Source organism: Talpa europaea, assembly GCF_964194135.1.
Source record: "Talpa europaea genome assembly, chromosome: 14".
Classification (NCBI taxonomy): domain Eukaryota; kingdom Metazoa; phylum Chordata; class Mammalia; order Eulipotyphla; family Talpidae; genus Talpa; species Talpa europaea.
In genome coordinates this window covers 22,733,230-22,750,215 of record NC_140082.1, presented here as the reverse complement: position 1 = coordinate 22,750,215, position 16,986 = coordinate 22,733,230, and the positions used below count along the sequence as shown (strand labels likewise).

The 16,986-nt window shown below is 39.7% G+C and overlaps 1 protein-coding gene across 3 annotated transcripts in view; it reads left to right on the top strand.

Annotated features, from left to right (window-relative positions):
- Positions 1–12,561, top strand: part of LOC311184351 (armadillo repeat-containing protein 3-like) — a gene marked incomplete at both ends in the record, with an annotated part of 67,008 nt that extends 54,447 nt beyond the window's left edge. Inside the window, 6 exons of one of the 3 annotated variants that reach the window (XM_084254288.1) lie at positions 1,194–1,294; positions 1,962–2,060; positions 2,678–2,773; positions 7,399–7,599; positions 10,193–10,355; positions 12,352–12,561. In XM_084254288.1, coding sequence (XP_084110414.1) covers positions 1,194–1,294; positions 1,962–2,060; positions 2,678–2,773; positions 7,399–7,599; positions 10,193–10,355; positions 12,352–12,561 — 870 coding nt within the window. Of the gene's footprint in view, positions 1–1,193; positions 1,295–1,961; positions 2,061–2,656; positions 2,774–7,398; positions 7,600–10,192; positions 10,356–12,351 lie in introns of all 3 variants that reach the window. The other 2 variants (XM_084254287.1, XM_084254286.1) reach the window with 2 other exon arrangements.
- Between the last annotated feature and the right edge of the window lie 4,425 nt (positions 12,562–16,986).

Genomic DNA, 16,986 nt, shown 5'->3' with positions numbered 1-16,986 from the left:
CAGTGTACTTCGGTCCTTCTGCCTGTTCTGCCTCCCGCTCTGGCTCTGGTGAATTCTCTCACCCTCCCGCGCTTCTGACTGTACCCAGTGCATGTATAAACAAAACAAACAAATAAAATAAATAAATAAATTTAAAAAAATATTGATTTTAATATTATAGGCTTTGAATATGTCAGTAAACAAAAAGAAAAAGACCTCTACACCCATGGTGCCAGTGAGAGGAAACACAATGAATAAATTCCTTATATCACAGGTCTAAAATAAGATCTGCAGGTGGAGAGAATAGAGCAGAAGCAGTTTAGGAGGCTTTATACTGCTGGGGAGGATAGTTGTGATTTTAGACAATGTGATCAGTTAGACCTTGCAGAGAGGGTAATATGTGAGCAAAATCCTAAAGGATTGAAGTATTTGGAAGAGGAGGGAAGAGCTTTTTAGCAGAGGAAACTACTAGTGCAGAATATATAAGATATAAACATGTTTGACATATGGAAGCAACAGCAAATTCAGTGTAGCTGGAGCTGAATGAACTGAAGGGCAGAAGAATGGCAACTCTGTCAGAGAAGGAAAGAGAAGTCTTGTAGAACTTGGAAGGATCTTGGCCTTTACTCTGAATGAAGCTGGAAACTATGGCAGAATTCTGGGCAGAGTGTCATAATCGATCTTACTTTAAAATAATTAGGAAAAGTGCCTTGGATGAAAGAGGGATCTAACTGTAAATTGATTGGAAAAGACCTCAGACTGTGCTCTGATCTAGCCCTGTTCATCAGGCTGATAGAATTGTCACTGCAGGACTTTGTCTAGCCTGTTTTTAGACAGTCTCACAATTGTTTGGTAATTAGTTACTTTCACAGGCAATAAAGTACGTATTAATATATAGATGGATTTAACTACTTTCAGGTCTTAAGCTGGCAGTTGGGGTGTCAAACAGCAATAAAGGTTGTGGGAAACTAGAAGAACATATCCTGCCAAACTCTGCCAAAGGCAAGAGTTCCACAGATGTCAGGCTTCTCTTTCTAAGTGTGTGTGTGTGTGTGTGTGTGTGTGTGTGTGTGTGTGAGAGAGAGAGAGAGAGAGAGAGAGAGAGAAAGAGAGATTAGACAACTCAAACAGTTGAGAACATATGCTATCAATATTTATTTTTTTTAAATATGCCTCACACAGATATTACTTATAAATTCTTAAATTATCTACAGATAAATCGTGGCACCAAGCTTTTGCCTTTGAAGAAACTCTGCTTGCAAGAACCAAGTGGTCTGCGTGCTATACTCTTAATTAACAGTAAACCTTCTGATGTGTGAGTCTTTGGAGGGAAGAGGGATGCAGGGAAGCACATACTTTTTTGTTTGTCCATCATCATGTGAATAAAAATACCCAGCATGGTATTTCCTTTCCCCTGTACATATCACAATCATGAAAGTAAGCGCCAGTCTGTAAACCCATTACCCACCATAGTAAAGACTATGGAATAACTGCCACCTTGGTTTTACCTTTGACCCCATGTTACCAGTCAATTTCCTATGTATTTCTGTAATCAAGACATCTTAATCACTGGTAACATGAAGGAAATGAAGAAAATATAGATTGGAGCAAACTAAGGTGAAATGGGTTTGCAAGTTTCCAGAACTTGCACAGGCAGGTATGCAACTACTGCCTGATGGTTTTTCTTAATATAATAAGAAATAAATAATTGAGCTAACAATGAAAACATTCTTCTTTAAAATGGACATATATACCATTACATCTGTATAATATATTTAATGACATATTTCATAAAAATATTTGCTTTTTAAGCTCACAAAAAGCTTTATTATATGACTTGGGTCTTAATCTCTCCTTTATCCTTTAAAAATATGTTACTGTAAAAAAATCAGCTTCAAAACATTAAAAAATGTTTTGTAGGACAAAGTCAATACTAACAAATCATTCTTTCTGAACATAATTTTAAATATGTAAAATTTTAGTTCTCCACCTATATCCAAGGAAGATAAGCCATCAGACATTGGTTATGGACCAAGTATTTCTTCTTCATCTTTAAGGAGAACAAGTAAAGATAAGTCCATGTAAGAGAATGATATTTTGTCTATTCTCAAATTTCTTCCCCAGAAATTCTATGGGGACTCAGTCTGAGGGGGTGGGAGGAAGCAAATATTGTCTAAAAAATTAAAAAAATGATAAATGTTAAAATAAAAAAATAAAGGTGACAATTGAATAGAGGAGATAAAACTAAAAAAAATTAAAAAAAAGAAAAAAATGTCTTCCCCAAATTTGGGAGTTAAAAAGTTAGATTTTGGCAACTTAATTCCAAATCTTCTAATAGTAATATAATTTCACAAATGCTTTTGAAATTACTGTGGAAAAGATCTTGGAAATGGTAGACAGGAAACCTAGCTTCCATTCTTCCTGCTGTGCATCTACAATGACACATGTCATTGTCACACATTGCTGTGGACCTACATGATTTTGTGTCTAGGAGAGGCTTAGTTTCTTCTTCTGTAGATGGACTCTTACCTGTTGCCCTTCTTTGTAATAGTGAAAGGAATCAAAATCATAATCAATGTTGCAAATGCCTTGTAGATTATTAAATACCTTGTAAATGTAATGTATTATTATTTTTCTTATAATTGAAATTGGTTGTGTTTTTTCCTCAAATGATAAGAAAAAATAGTTATTATTTTAGTACTGGCTTTAGATCTCCCTCAGAAGAGAAATCGGAACCTGCTCCTGGACGAAATACTGCTTCTAGCAAAAGTACCATCAAAGAAAGAGGATCTAGGTAGGAAATGTGTTACATATTCCTCAAACTATAATCACATTGTTTTAATTATGCAACAAAGTTGGTGAAAATATGGGTTAGCTTTTAAATAGGAAGCTCTCCTTGTGGAATCAGTATGTGGAACCAGACAGGACTCATGAATTATATTGAAAAAGTAACTTTATATTTATCTCTCCCTGTCTCTTTAAAACTTACTTAGAGGGAATTTATCCTACCTCAGGGTGAGAACTCGGGTCACTTCAAATACCATGAAGTCCTGTAGTCACTTTAGTTAAAAAGAGACAACAGAGTATGGGGAATATAACAATAAAATTTATAAAAAAAAAAAAAAAAAAGAGACAACAGAAACAGTCTCTAGTTGGTCATTTCAAAGTCACTAATGAACTTGAGCTTTTTTGCCCTTCCCCAGGGTGAACAGCACATACTGGAGAACTTCCCTCCTCTCCTTGCAGGCCACCTCCTTTCTTACCACCTCCCAGTCTTGCTCTGTCCCTTCAGGAAGCAGCCAGAGGAAAGAAAGAATGAAAGGACAAAGTCCTTATTTGATGGGAACTATTCTTATGTGGTCACATGCCTGATGTATTTACACATACTTTCTACATGTTTACATATTACTTAACTACATTTTTATTGAGGTGACATTGGTTTAAAACATTATACAAGTTTTAGGTGAACAGCATAAAATGACATCTGTATCCACTACAACATAATCCCCACCAAAAGATTAGTTTCCATCCATCACCATATACTTAACTCCCTTTACCAGTTCATATCTCCCAATCCCATGTTTATATATTTTTAAACACTTTTTTTTCTCTTGTGGACACTTGCCTTAATTCTTCAAAAAGCCACTTAGACCTCTTGCCACAATCCATGACCCTTTCATTCTTATAGACGTAAGTGCTGTGGTATAGAAGGTCTTTGGCACATATACTTAGCATCTACATTCTAAATTGTGACTGTCTGCTGAGGCCTTCTAAGGGGTCAGCAGTGCTTGCTCTCTTCCTCAGTCCTCAGAGCTGTTCCTTTTGTTTTCTTTTTTTTAACATTTTATTTTATATAATTTTCACATCATTTTTCATTTTTGCACAAGTATGCATTTTCATTTTGATTATATTCCCCATTAAATTGCACCCCCCTTATTTTGACCCTACTCCCTCCTGTCCTCCCCCCACCTCCATAGTGTGCCTCTGGTTTATAGTTGCTTGTTGATTTTGATTTTTTCTTTATTATAATTAGTCTTTTTCCTGGTCCCTTATTTAGGTGTTCTAAATTCCTGCTATGAGTGAGACCATCCGGTATTTTTGTTTATCTTTCTGGCTTATTTTGCTGAGCATGATCTCTTCCAGCTCCATCCATGTTGCTGCAAATTGTATGAACTTATCTTTTTTGATTGCTGAGTAATATTCCATTGTGTATATGTACCACATCTTCTTGATCCAGTTATCTATTTTTGGACATTTGTGTTGTTTCCATAGCTTAGCTATTGCAAATAGTGCCACCAAAAACCCTGAATAGCCAAAGCCCTCCTGAAGAAAAGAAGGGAATGGAGGCATCACACTCCCAGATTTCAAACTATACTACAAAGCCATAATAATCAAAACTGCATGGTATTGGAACAAGAACAGACACACAGACCAATGTAACCAAATAGAAAATCCAGAAATAAACCCACAGATTTATGGTCAACTAATCTTTGACAAAGGAGAAAAGAATATGCACTGGAGCAAAGAAAGTTTGTTCAATAAAAGCTGTTTATTTTCTATCTCTAATGTTAGTTTCTGTTGTCGGTCTTTGTCACTCACTATTCTGATGGCTACTTCTAATCTGCTCGTGCTATTCCAGCCCCCGACACCTTAAACCTTTCCCTCATCTTCCTTCCCCTCAGCTCACTTATCTTCCTTTTCCCTTTTTCCCTTTCCCTCCCTCTTTCTCTTCATTTAACTTCTTACTGGTTCTTTGCTACTGGACTTACAGCTCCTTGAGGACAAGAACATATTGTTATTTGAGACTTTGATAAACTCATTGGTTAGTTCTAGGGGGAGTTTTGCTATGGGGATGGGGATAGATTTTCTAATAGACAATGATGTTATCTGCTGTGTTGTTAGTTTTTAATGGTTTGATTTTGATGCATCTAGGAGTGAATTTCTTTGGTTTGCCTTATTGACATTCACGGAATTTCTTGACTATTTAGATTTATGCCTTTAACCAAAATCAGAATATCATTTCAGCCCTAACTTATTCAATATTTCTTTCAATACTGCATGCTTTCTCCTATTCTTCTGGGTATTGAAGACATCAATATTAGCTTTTTGGTTTAGTCAATCTTTTTTTTTTTTAAGATTTATTTATTTATTTATACAAGCACTGGGTACAGTCAGAGGCACAAGAGAGTGAGAGAATTCACCAGAGCCAGAGCGGAGAGTAGAACAGGCAGAGTGACTAAGTATACTGCTGAGGGGAGCAGCGGGCGGCAGGAGAGGTCTGCGCACCATCTGGGAGCCTTGCCGGCGGCTGGGGATGCAACCGGCGCTGCAGAGGCTGCCGGCAGCTTCACAGCCCAGCGCTCAACCGCTGCGCCACCAGGGAGGCCCGGTTTTGTCAATCTTTTATTCTATGTGATTTTCAGAGAGGATAATTTTTATTTATCTGTCTTCAAATTCATGTATTCTTTCCTGTTATCTCCATTCTGCCTATTCATGGATCTGTATATTTCTAAGTTTTAGTAATTGTATTTGGCACATCAAATTTTTATTTTAAGTTTATTTCTAAGATTTTGTAGTTCTCTTTTCATTTCAAGATGTTTGACCTTGGAGCATTTTATAACTATGTCATCTCAGCTTTGGTGTCTATTGTGTTTTTTCATATGAGTTGAGATTTCACATGTTGAGAAATTATTAATAAATTATAATATTTTGTTATGAGTTATGACTAATATTATCATTAATTATGGGAGAAATAAAATTTTAAAATAAGAATGTATCCTTTTAACTCCGTTGTTGTTTTTTTTTTAATTCCATTCATTGTTCTGTGGGTAATCAGCCCATGTCTCCAATTTTCAAAGTAGTTGCAGCGATAATTTGATCAATTCAGCATATGAGCCAACCAGTGTCCAGTTGAGACATGGATGGTGGTCTTTCCCACAGCTCCAACATCAAAAATCTATAATGTAGTAGTGTTTTGGGTGAGAACCATGCATGTGTAGCTCAAGAGTAAGCTTAGAATTCATAAGCAATTTTATAGGGTTGCTTTCCTGTGTTCCTCCCTCTCCATGCTGTCCTTATCTTTTCTGGTTCCTTGGGTGTCTACTTAGGTCCTCAAGACAGAAACTGATTGACCCTGCACTGCTATACTAATGTCATCACTGTATGAGTGTAACCCATACTGCAGCCAAAAGGCAGAAGGACAGAATGAGGGCTCTTATATGGGTGTCACCACTACCACCATTGTCACAGGATTCCTTGGGGGTTGAGGCACAAGAAAATGGAAAATGAAAACAGGGCCTTCCTACATTCTTGCTTATACCTATTTCTTAAGAAATAGATATTCTCCTTGAGTTCTCAGTGTTGATTCTCACTTTCAGATTTTGGGCTATGCTTAGCTTAGCTTGGAGGATAGTGGAAGAAAAAAAGATAAATTAACTTTCAGTTGAGTAGTAATTCAAATGATGATCTGTTCTGATCTTCAGTTAATGCTTACTTTTCAGAGTCTTCAAATAAGTTTTGTATGCATCTAGTTCATGTTTATGACTTTCTTCAGTATAAAAGACATTTCATGTTACCTAAAATGAGAACTCATGTCATTGTTTTTCTTCTATTCATTAATTAATGACTGAAGCAGTGAGATGTGAATACCGGTTCAAAGAATATTTGAGGAACTAGGTATTTGTATTCAATTAAATTATAGAATGTTAGAAAAGGATTGATGACTTACATAAAAAATGGTTAACATCCCATGGCACAATACACTGTAATCTTTGGGGAGAATCTTTTCCATTGTACACAAATAATTTCCATCTCTACTAGAAAAAAAGCTACGTGTTAACTAACAACTCTAATTCAGGAAATTTTAATTAATATTATCTTTTAATTAAACAGCTGTGCTGTTAAAGTACATTCCATTTTTCCTAAATATGGAACTAAATATATTTGCCAGAACTTCAGGAGACTCTTTGCTCCTGCAGATGACATGGTAATTATGTGTCATCCTTATTTTACTCTTGGTGTTTTTCAATGTTTTGGCAATTTTTATGAAAATTGTGTTACATATTCTTCTTGCAGAAAGTCTCAGCCAAAGCAGGAGATAACATAAGACTGGCATAGGTTTCCAGAAGAAACAACCTATTTTTTTTTTCAAGTCAATGAATGTTTATTACATACCCACTAAGCAGTTGTGCAGGAGATAAGTATATGATTTTTTGTAACTATCATGTAGCCATCTTGGAAATTATTCCCTCCTGTACAATATAGAAACTATTAAACCCTACTATTGACATTCAAACTCTGGAAATTATATATGGTAGGGTTGTTGAGGTATAAAATACTTAATTTCTGTGATGCTTCTCAGATTAACTCAGAGCACTGTAGTTACTTTGTGATTTTGATTGTTGCTGTTTTCTCTCAAAGGAAAGGTAAAGGAAAGAAAGAAGAAGAAATATTGAAGGAGGATGAAGAGTATACAGCAGTTCCCCAAGTTATTGGAGAAGGAAGCCCTGAAAAAGAATGGCAACCTCCTTGTGACCCTGACTTCTGTGCTTATGTGCATGAAGTGACCAAGTCAATACTTCCCATAACGAATATTAAGGAACAGATTGAGACTCTTGCAAAGTAAGTTATTTACAAGTACATATACATTTTAATTTCTGAAAAATGTTTTTATTTTAGTGATTTGCAATCTTTAGCCAATTTTCAGACAACTATACCATAACAAAGTAGAACTTCACAGTACCTTACCTCTGACTTTGAAGCAGAAATACAATAAATTGAGAAAAAATTCTCAATTTTGATTTTAGATGCCAAAACAGGGAGGAGCTAGAAATGAGTTAAAGAAAGATGCCTGTCTTACTTTCTCTAGCTAAGCCATTACAAACATCTTTCAGTGTGATCCTGAGTTGTGGTGAATGTATTAAAAGTTTTCAAATTAATTTATTCCTTGGGTAGATGGGATCCTCACATTTTTAAAAAAAGATTCTTTTATACAAATAGTCATCCTGTATTGTTATGTTATAGGTCTGATATTTTGTGCTTCACATTGCTCCGAAGTGGGGGTGTGAGTATTCTAAGAGATGACTGGTTGGGCAGACTCAGAGCTCTGAGTAAGGCAGTGAAGTTGCCTTCTTCTTAATAGTGCTTAATCTCATGCCATTAAGAGGAGACTGAGAACTTCAATTATAAGTGTAAGAGATTAGGAATCACTAGAAATGGAAACTAGCTTCATGATTGACACTGACCATGGGGTGTGCTGCTGCTGCATGGTGCAACGGTGGTGGTCTCCATAGGGACTTATACTACTGCACATAGCATTAGGTTGCAAAGGCCTAGGAAGAAGTGAGTTTTGCAGTGAGACAGAAATTCCATCACTACAGGTGACACTTATTCCTAATATGTAAACATTCCTGTAGGGACCAACATTAAGAATAAAATTTTAAATATTTGTAAAAAAAAAACAAAAGTGAGTTGTAGTCATCAAACCTGGATGTGACAACTACTAGAAACGCAACCACTGACTTCTGAGCCAGAGCTTGCATATCAGAACATTTTTGGCTACTGAAATTTTTCTGATGTCCTTGAGAAGTGATGACTCAAGCAGAACTCTCATTTAGCTCATTTCAACATTTGCCATATTTTCTCAGGTTTCGTTCCAATCAGAAATACTTTTCATCATTTCCAAATAATTGCTGCTGCTTCACACCATACCAAACTGGAGATACAAATTTGCCCCCATACCTTTGGTTCCTTAACAATCATTAGTACACTGACAGGGTAGAAAGGAGGATCAGCTCAGCTCCCCTCTGCCTAGACCTTTCTCTTATCTTTTGTTTATTTCTCCTTGTTATTAGCATTGCTTTTTAAAATCTGGTTCTACATATAGTAAGATGAAATTTTCTTTAAAATTTGCATTTGTGTCTTTGCCTCAAGCTAAGTAGTCTTAGCTGTCAGAGGGTTTTTGCAAGTGTGTTGACTGACTTCTTCAGCGAGCACCTTCCTTTTTGCCTTTTCCTCTCTTCTCTAGCTTCAGTGTTACATAAATATTTTGTCTTTCTCTAAATTAAAAACAATACAGTTTAAAGGAAAAAATTTAAACAGTTGAAAATATTTGTGAGTGTTTTACATGAAAAAATTTCCTGTCTCTTATTTCTCAGGTGATATTCCATAAAAGGACCATGTTAGTATGATGCCTTGCATTTTATTGATTTTTTAAAAGATTAATTTATTTATTTACACAAGAACCGGGGTACAGGCCAGATGTGTAGGAGGGTGAGAGGATTCACCAGAGACAGAGTGTGGAACAGAACAGGCAGACTGATGAAATACACTGCTGAGGGGAGCAGCGGGAGAGACAGGAGAGGTCTGCTGCGCCATACGGGATCCTCGCCAGCCAGCCGGGATGGAACCGGCGCTGCAGAGGATGCAGACAGCTTCACAGCACTGCACTCAACTTCCTGCTCCACCAGGGGAGGCCCTGGCTTGCATTTTATATTAAAACATTTAAGGGCCTCCCTGGTGGTGCAAGGGGTTAAAACGCAACCCATGAAGCTAACTGCAGCCACCGAAGCATGAGTTCGTTCCCTGGCCAGGGAGCTACCCACATGGCACAGCAGACTTCTCCTGACTCACCCTCTGCTCCCCTCAGCAGTGTATTTTGGTGGCTCTGCCTGTTCTGTTCCCCACTCTGTCTCTGGTGGATCCTCTCACCTCCTGCACCTCTGGCCTGTACCCCCATTCTTGTATGCATAGATAAATAAATCTTTAAAAAAAATTTCAAAATAGTTTTAAGGAGAGGATAACATTTTAAAATTGCATTGATAAAACTTTGGTGTGATAATGATTTGTATCTTCTTATAAATATTGGGAAAATTGACATTGATTTCCTTGTGTTGAATGGAATTGTTAGCATTTCATTTTTATATGATAGCTTGAATATAATAAGCATATGTTAACTTAGCATAAATATATTTTCAAAAGTAAAGCAAACAGAAGGGATACAGAATTTTTTGTTTGTTTGTTTGTTTTTTTTGTGGGACCCTCGCTGGCGGCCGGGGAACGAACTGGTGCTTCAGAGGCTGCAGGCAGCCTCGTAGCCCAGTGCTTAACTGCTGCGCCACCAGGGGAGGCCCGATACAGAGTTTTTATACATATAATTATAATCAAAGCATCTAAAATGAGATGTTGACTGATTTGATTTCAATGTAATCGACAGGTATGTGGCAGAAAAAATGGGTGGTACAATTTCAAAAGAGAAACTTAATGTCTTCAGCTGGGAACTTCACATAAGTGAACTAAAATTTCAACTTAAATCCAACGTTATACCAATTGGACTCATAAAGAAAGGAATCTTCTACCATCGAGCTTTGCTTTTCAAGGTATTTAAGATGTTTGCCAGCATGTTACAGGATAATATTAATCCTATCATTTAGATGTACTTATCTTTGACACACATGTGGTATGTATCTATACATACATACACACATACATATGTATGTATTTGCCAAACTATTAGAAACATTTTCATTCAATATTTATCATTCAATACTATAGGTCAGGCCTTTTCTAGGGTCCGAGTATATGCAGATAGTATGCTACATACCAGGTATACCATGCCAAACTTGTGGGCTCCAAAGTGATGTCAGGAGAGGTTTTTGGGGGAAGGTTATATATTGCATGAGTATTAGGAAAACAAAAATATTCTGAACAGAGAAAACATTCTATACAGAGTAATGGGTATGAGAGTTGATGGCCCATTAGAGGAATGTAGAGGAATTTGTCTGGATGGAGAGGTGTTGTATGAGGCTAAAGGATCAGATCATAAACTATCATTTGTTTTCGCATTTGATGATAAAATCTGAATAGCTACTGAAAGCACTAACATAATTTCGAAAGATGAATCAGGCACAGAATGGGGAATCACTCAGAGGAGGGATAAGACTGGAGACAGGAAGGCCAATTGGAAGGTCACTGGAGCAAGAATAATGCCAGTCTTTGCTATTTCCTTGGGTTTCTTGCCCTATAAATTCTTCCCACTCTCCTGTCTAAATCTTTTTTCTATTAGCTCTTTGTCCTTTAAAATCTAAATGCAGCCTACAATACTTAAAGAGGAATGCAAACCTTTTTTCACGGTATGTATACAACTATGGCTCCTATTACCATGACCACTATTGTTTTGAGTTATGTGTCAGGCACATATAAACTGTAACTGTGAAGGGTCTCAAAAATGCCAAAGGTTAAACACAAGAAAACTAATAATTTATAATTTACCCAAAGTCAACCAGAGTTATAGCTGGAACTTGAACCATAACTATCTGTACCAACAAGCTACCATACTGTTTCTGTCCATAGATCATTCTCATTCTCAGTCAAACCTCAGAGTCATCACAACTCCTTAGCATACCACTCATTTTTCTCAACTCACTGCAGTCTAGCCTTTGTACCCTCTCAATAAGGAGCTCGTTCAAGTCAGCAGGAGGCAGTATCACCCTGAGGTTAAGAACACAGACTCTGGAGAAAAGATTCCCTCTGTTTTCTCATTAGGTCACCAGTTGGGAAAATTATGTGACCTCAGTTTTACTCTCAAGTTCTAGTCTCAAAAAAATACAGCAGTATTTATTTCACAGGGTTGAAATATATTTTATGATTGAAAGTACCTTGATATGAAGAGATCAGTAAAAATTATTTTGAAAAACAATGATGTTTTTATTTTTGTCTCTGGAATCCACTAGAATATGAAGATAAAGTTATTCTAGTAGCAATTTAGTGGAGTTGAGGTGGGGAGCAGGTTAGGCTTCCTCAAGTCCAAGCAATTTTCTGACACCAGCTGGGTGTCCTACAATCCCACACACTCTACCTGGAGAGTGTGTCAGATCCCATGGGTTGAGAGCTCTGTCCTATATGACAACCAGTCACAATTCTGCTCTTCCTGCTCTATTGCACCTGTCACCATTGCGCAGGATAAATCAACCACCAATCTTTGCCTCCATTCAATCCCACTGTAAATCACCCACAAAGAGCAGCCTAGAAGCATGGAAAGGTTGATAGATGTGCCAGTGCTTCATGTCTGTGGAACAGCTTTTTTTCCAATGACATTATCAATCTTGTGCAGATACAATGCAGTGTAACTGCCTGAAAAATGTCATTTCCCAGCAGGACTACAGAGATTCTGAATCTATAGAATCTTGGGAGATAAGGGACTTTTGTACATTTTATTGGCTCCTATCACAATATTCCACATTTTTTCAGCTTCTAAGTACTTTTTTGCGAGAGTTGACTTTTTCACCTCCACCCAAGATGGGCCTTACAATAAAGAATTTTTCTTTCACCCCTCTCCCTCTTTACCCTTGGTTGATCTTGTGTTTTCTCCCACAGGCTCTGGCTGATAAAATTGGCATAGGTTGCTCTTTGGTTCGAGGGGAGTATGGCAGAGCCTGGAATGAAGTTAAGCTCATGAATGAATCTCGGAAGGGAGTGATTGGGGGTGTCCCACCCCTGGAGGAATATATAGTTGACCTTATGTTTTCTCCAGGTGAACTGATGAAGCCAAAAAGTAGAGAAGCAGAACTTTACAGACATTTATAAACTATCAGATGAACACAAAGGGATTTAAGGAAGAAATTAATCTATACACTTTCTATGAAGTTCACCAAATAGATTTTAATTTTTTTTCCAAATATAAGTATCCAAAATGTTCTCTCTGGGCAGAAATGAGAACACCTGGATTGAACTAAATTCTGCTTCTGATTACAGGCTTTCCACAAAAGTTTCTTCTGATTAAGTCATACTATATTCACTGTACTTCATGTAAAGTTTATTATTGTCAAAATTAATCCACCGAATTGTTTCCTAAGGAGCATCTCTGCCCTTCAAGAGTCATATAGAATCACCCAGTTGCTGTTCCCAGGACAAATCTGTGGCCTCATGACTGCCATTCTTCAGGCCCAGAATGCCTCAGGAACGGTTGGTCAAATAAATTCAGTAACTCTTCAATGCCTTCTGTCACCTTGTCTCACTTCATAAAAATTACTGATAGTTTGAATATTTATAGATCGATCTTAGTACAACAAATTTTTTCAAAGCTTTTTTGTTCATGTTTCTTAAAATTTATCATTAAGAACATAGTTTAATATACTTCACTGAACTAAAAATATTCTAAATGTTTTTTCCATAAACTGTCTTTGTCTTATCCATGTTGACTTGAAAATATACCTTCAATTGAAAACAATTCTGATTTGCCTTAACACATTCTAATGCTCAATCATAAAAAATATTATTTTAAATTCATAAAACTTAAAATTCATTTTTTTGGGAAATTTTAGAAATGTAGAAATAGAGGAATAGTTGTTGAGTAATTCTTTTCAGTACTGAGGACAAAATGTGATCAAAAATACATTTCAAATGGTAAGGCAAGAATAGGACAAGCCTCATGAACCATACATTTCCTAGTCTGATTTAAACCTAAAATTTACTTGTGTAGTCATTTTACTAGAAGGTTTTTAAGTTAATTTGATTTTAGAAATTAAGGCTAAAATTCTATTATAAAGAGAAAACACATAAAATAACTACCAGTAAGTTGAACAAATATACAAGAAAAACTAAAATACTTTAGTGAAATCTGATTAAAGATATATATCATTTTCCTTGATGGAAAACTAAGCAATATAAACTAAGCATCATAAGTGGCTACAGTAAAACATGGACTTTCTAATGTAAAGTGGAATTCAGATTAGGAGCCAGAGGACACACACTCTTTCAGCAGCACAGTGGTGACACTTCACTAGAGTAAACCCTCAGACACAAACTCCCTGGAGACCAAAACACCAGAACTCCAGGGGAGAGGAAAGCACTCAACTCTGAGGAACTAACAACATAAGTTTTTTTTTAAAAAGCAACGGACAACATAATTTTAAAAAGCTTAGCAGAACCCCTCGTAACACTAAATTGTAGATTTATTACATAGGAAAATTTTTATTTGATGTATATAATAAAATTTGGGAGACTGGTGGTGCAGTCATGTATGCTGTTTAAAAAACTCACAGTCTTAATTACTAAAGTTGTCAGGAAGTTATAATGAACTTCAGTGGATGAAATTTATGCTGATAGAAATAATCATTTCCCAGCCTGCTTAAAAAAGTCACTTCAAACAAACGTAATCAATTCTGATACTGTTTTACTTTTCTCACAGATCAACCAGGGAAAGAAAACACAAGTACAATGCTTTAGAGTCATTTTAAACAACATCATTAAATTGAGTGTTCTTTAAAAAAACAACTTTTTTATGGTTTTTATCACGTGGAACAGTACAAACAGAAATTCATAGAAATCAGAGGTAAAGCTGGCTTACATTTTCTCAGATGTTTGCTAACGGCAGAAGGCAAGATCATGGTCAAAGTTCAGACTCATTTAAACTTTGACAGCTCAGCCAATAGCTCAGGTGATGTCTCCTGATCCTAAGGAGATTAAAATTGCTGGAGTTTCTTGCTGTAAGATTAACAGGTTATTTCACACCCTCAAACTTCAGCGTTGCCAGCAGCAGCAGCGCATCTTCACTACCTCTAGCTGCGCGTTAAGCTGACGGTTCCGAACGTTCTCCTCCAGTTTTAAACAGATCTGCAATCCGGTGCAGTCCACTCAACAACGCCTTCCTTACCGACCTGCCAAGAGCTCCTCCAGCTGTCAAGACTCTCCTCCCCCAACCTCCCCCTAGCCCAGGCCACCCCTCCGCAGGTGGACTTCGCAGGTTCCCCAAGGTGGGGGAGGAGAGGCGGGGAGGAAGGGTTTTGCGCTGGCACAGGAAGCTGCTAATCCCCGTTCCCATACTCACTTGGACGTTCTTTGTCAGAAAGACCTTTGTGTCCAATAATACGGCGTTTAAGGGACAAAAAAGGGCCTACGCTCTAAAGCCACGGCCCCAAACTCTCCCATCTCCCGTTTTTCCGCGGGGAGCCTGGCGGGGAACCAGGTCGCCACCGCCGCCCCCAGCAGGATTTCGGTCCCGGAGCCCCCGCCAGGGATGACGGCCCAGAAGAAGCGGTGCCCGACAAACTTCCCACTTTCCTGGCTGTGGGGTCTGAACGGCTGGCTCGCGCAGAGGAGGGGGAGGGTTGGGTGCTCTGGCACTGGCCTCAGGGCCCAAATGCAGACGGAACCCCTTGTCCTACAGATCCAAAAGGGTCCACCTAGTGCCGCGTGTCCGCCCACCTCTGGGCCTGGGCACCGAAATGCAGCTGCGGGCGGCCGGCTCTCAGCCTCGCGGCAGCTGCGGCTGCAAAAGGAGGGAAGCAAAGAGGAAGAGAAGGAAGAGGAGCCTGAAGAAAGGGTGTAGGCGCGGCAGCGCAAGCCCTCACTGGACGGCTCTCTCTCCCACCTACACCTCACACCGGGACGTTGAGCAGCGGATCGCTGGCCCGAAAGAGCCACGCTTTCTGCGCTACGATGCGCTACTTCTTGGTCTTGGTCTTGCTCGCCAGGACGGAGCACCCAGGTCGCCGGGGGTCGCCACGGCCGCCGCTTCAGTGCCTTCCACCGCCGCGCCCCCGGGCCGGGGACCCGCCCTCTCCACACGCTGGCCGGGGAGGGCAGCCGCGTCCACCCCGACGGCGGCCCTGGCGCGCCGAGTCCGGTTCCACCCACCCGCGCTGCGCCCTGCCCGGCCGGCTCAGGCAGATCTGCCGGGTCTGGAAGGAGGCTGCTCCCAGATCGCCCCGCAGGGACCCCGGGCCCGTCCCCTTTGTTGGCAGCGGGACCCGCCGCGCCTCCGGCGGCTTCCGGGTTGGGCGCAGGCGGTGGGGCGCGGGGCGCGGTGGGGCGCGGCGGGGCGCGGTGGGGCGCGGGGCGCGGCGGGGCCCCGGGCGCAGGCCCCGTCCCGTTAGCGGCCGCCGCGAGCTCGGCTCCTGCGCGGCTCCCAGAGGTAAGGCTGCAGGGGCCAGGCGAGCGCGGGGTGACTGCCCAGGGCTGGCTGAGAAGCCGCGGAGTGCGCGGTGCAAGGAGCGCGGAGACTCACTCAGGACGCCCCCTTTGTTCCCCTGGTGGAAAAGAAATGGGGAGAGTGCAGAGGGACTCCCAGCGCAGCGGCCAGACCCGCGAAGGAGACTGTGGGAACCTTCCCGCGGGCTGGTGCCAGGAGGCAGCGCTAGGGAGACCCGTGATGCTCCACGGAGACCTGGGCTGCCCTGGCTAGCGTGGAGGGAGAGGACCTGGCGACGTCGTTGGCTGCCTGGGACTGGCCGTGAAATGAACTCTTTTTTTTTAAATAATTTTTTATTATTTTTTTAAAACAATATTTGCTTCCCCTCACCCCCTCAGGTGTAGTCCCCATAGAATTTCCTTCCCCAAGGCACCCGTGCACCATCACCACAGTCCCCTGTGCTCCTCCCTTCCACCCTCTGATCCTCTCCCTCTGCCTCCCCTGCAGGATGTCTCTGATTTATAATTGTTTGTTTTTGCTTTGTTGTGTTTTGTACTGTGACTATTTTTTTTTACGCTGATTTCTTATTTGGTTTCCCTTCCAAACTTCAAGCTATACTACAAAGCCATAATAATTAAAACAGTTTGGTATTGGAACAAAAACAGACACACAAACCAATGGAACCGATTAGAGAGCCCAGAAATAAAGCCACACTTATGTGAACAACTAATCTTTGACAAAGGAGCAAAGAATATGCAATGGAACAGGGACAGTTTGTTCAATAAATGGTGCAGGGAAATCAACTTTTTAATCCCTTTGGGTTTTTGGGACCCCTGAACTTGAGGCTTCCACACGCTGATGTAGAAGATAGACTCCCATCAAACACACCAACGAGTTGCCACCACTTTGGTCACCACCCCTTCACCCCAGAAGGACCCTGGATTCTTCGTGGATTGTATAGTTTTCCCACTTATTTGAGCAAACCACTTAACCTCTCCGAGAGATAATCAGAGATGTGTTGAATTCTAAAATACTGCTATACTCAGGTATACTAAAGAAAACCTAGAGATATAATTGATATATATATATGAAACACTTCC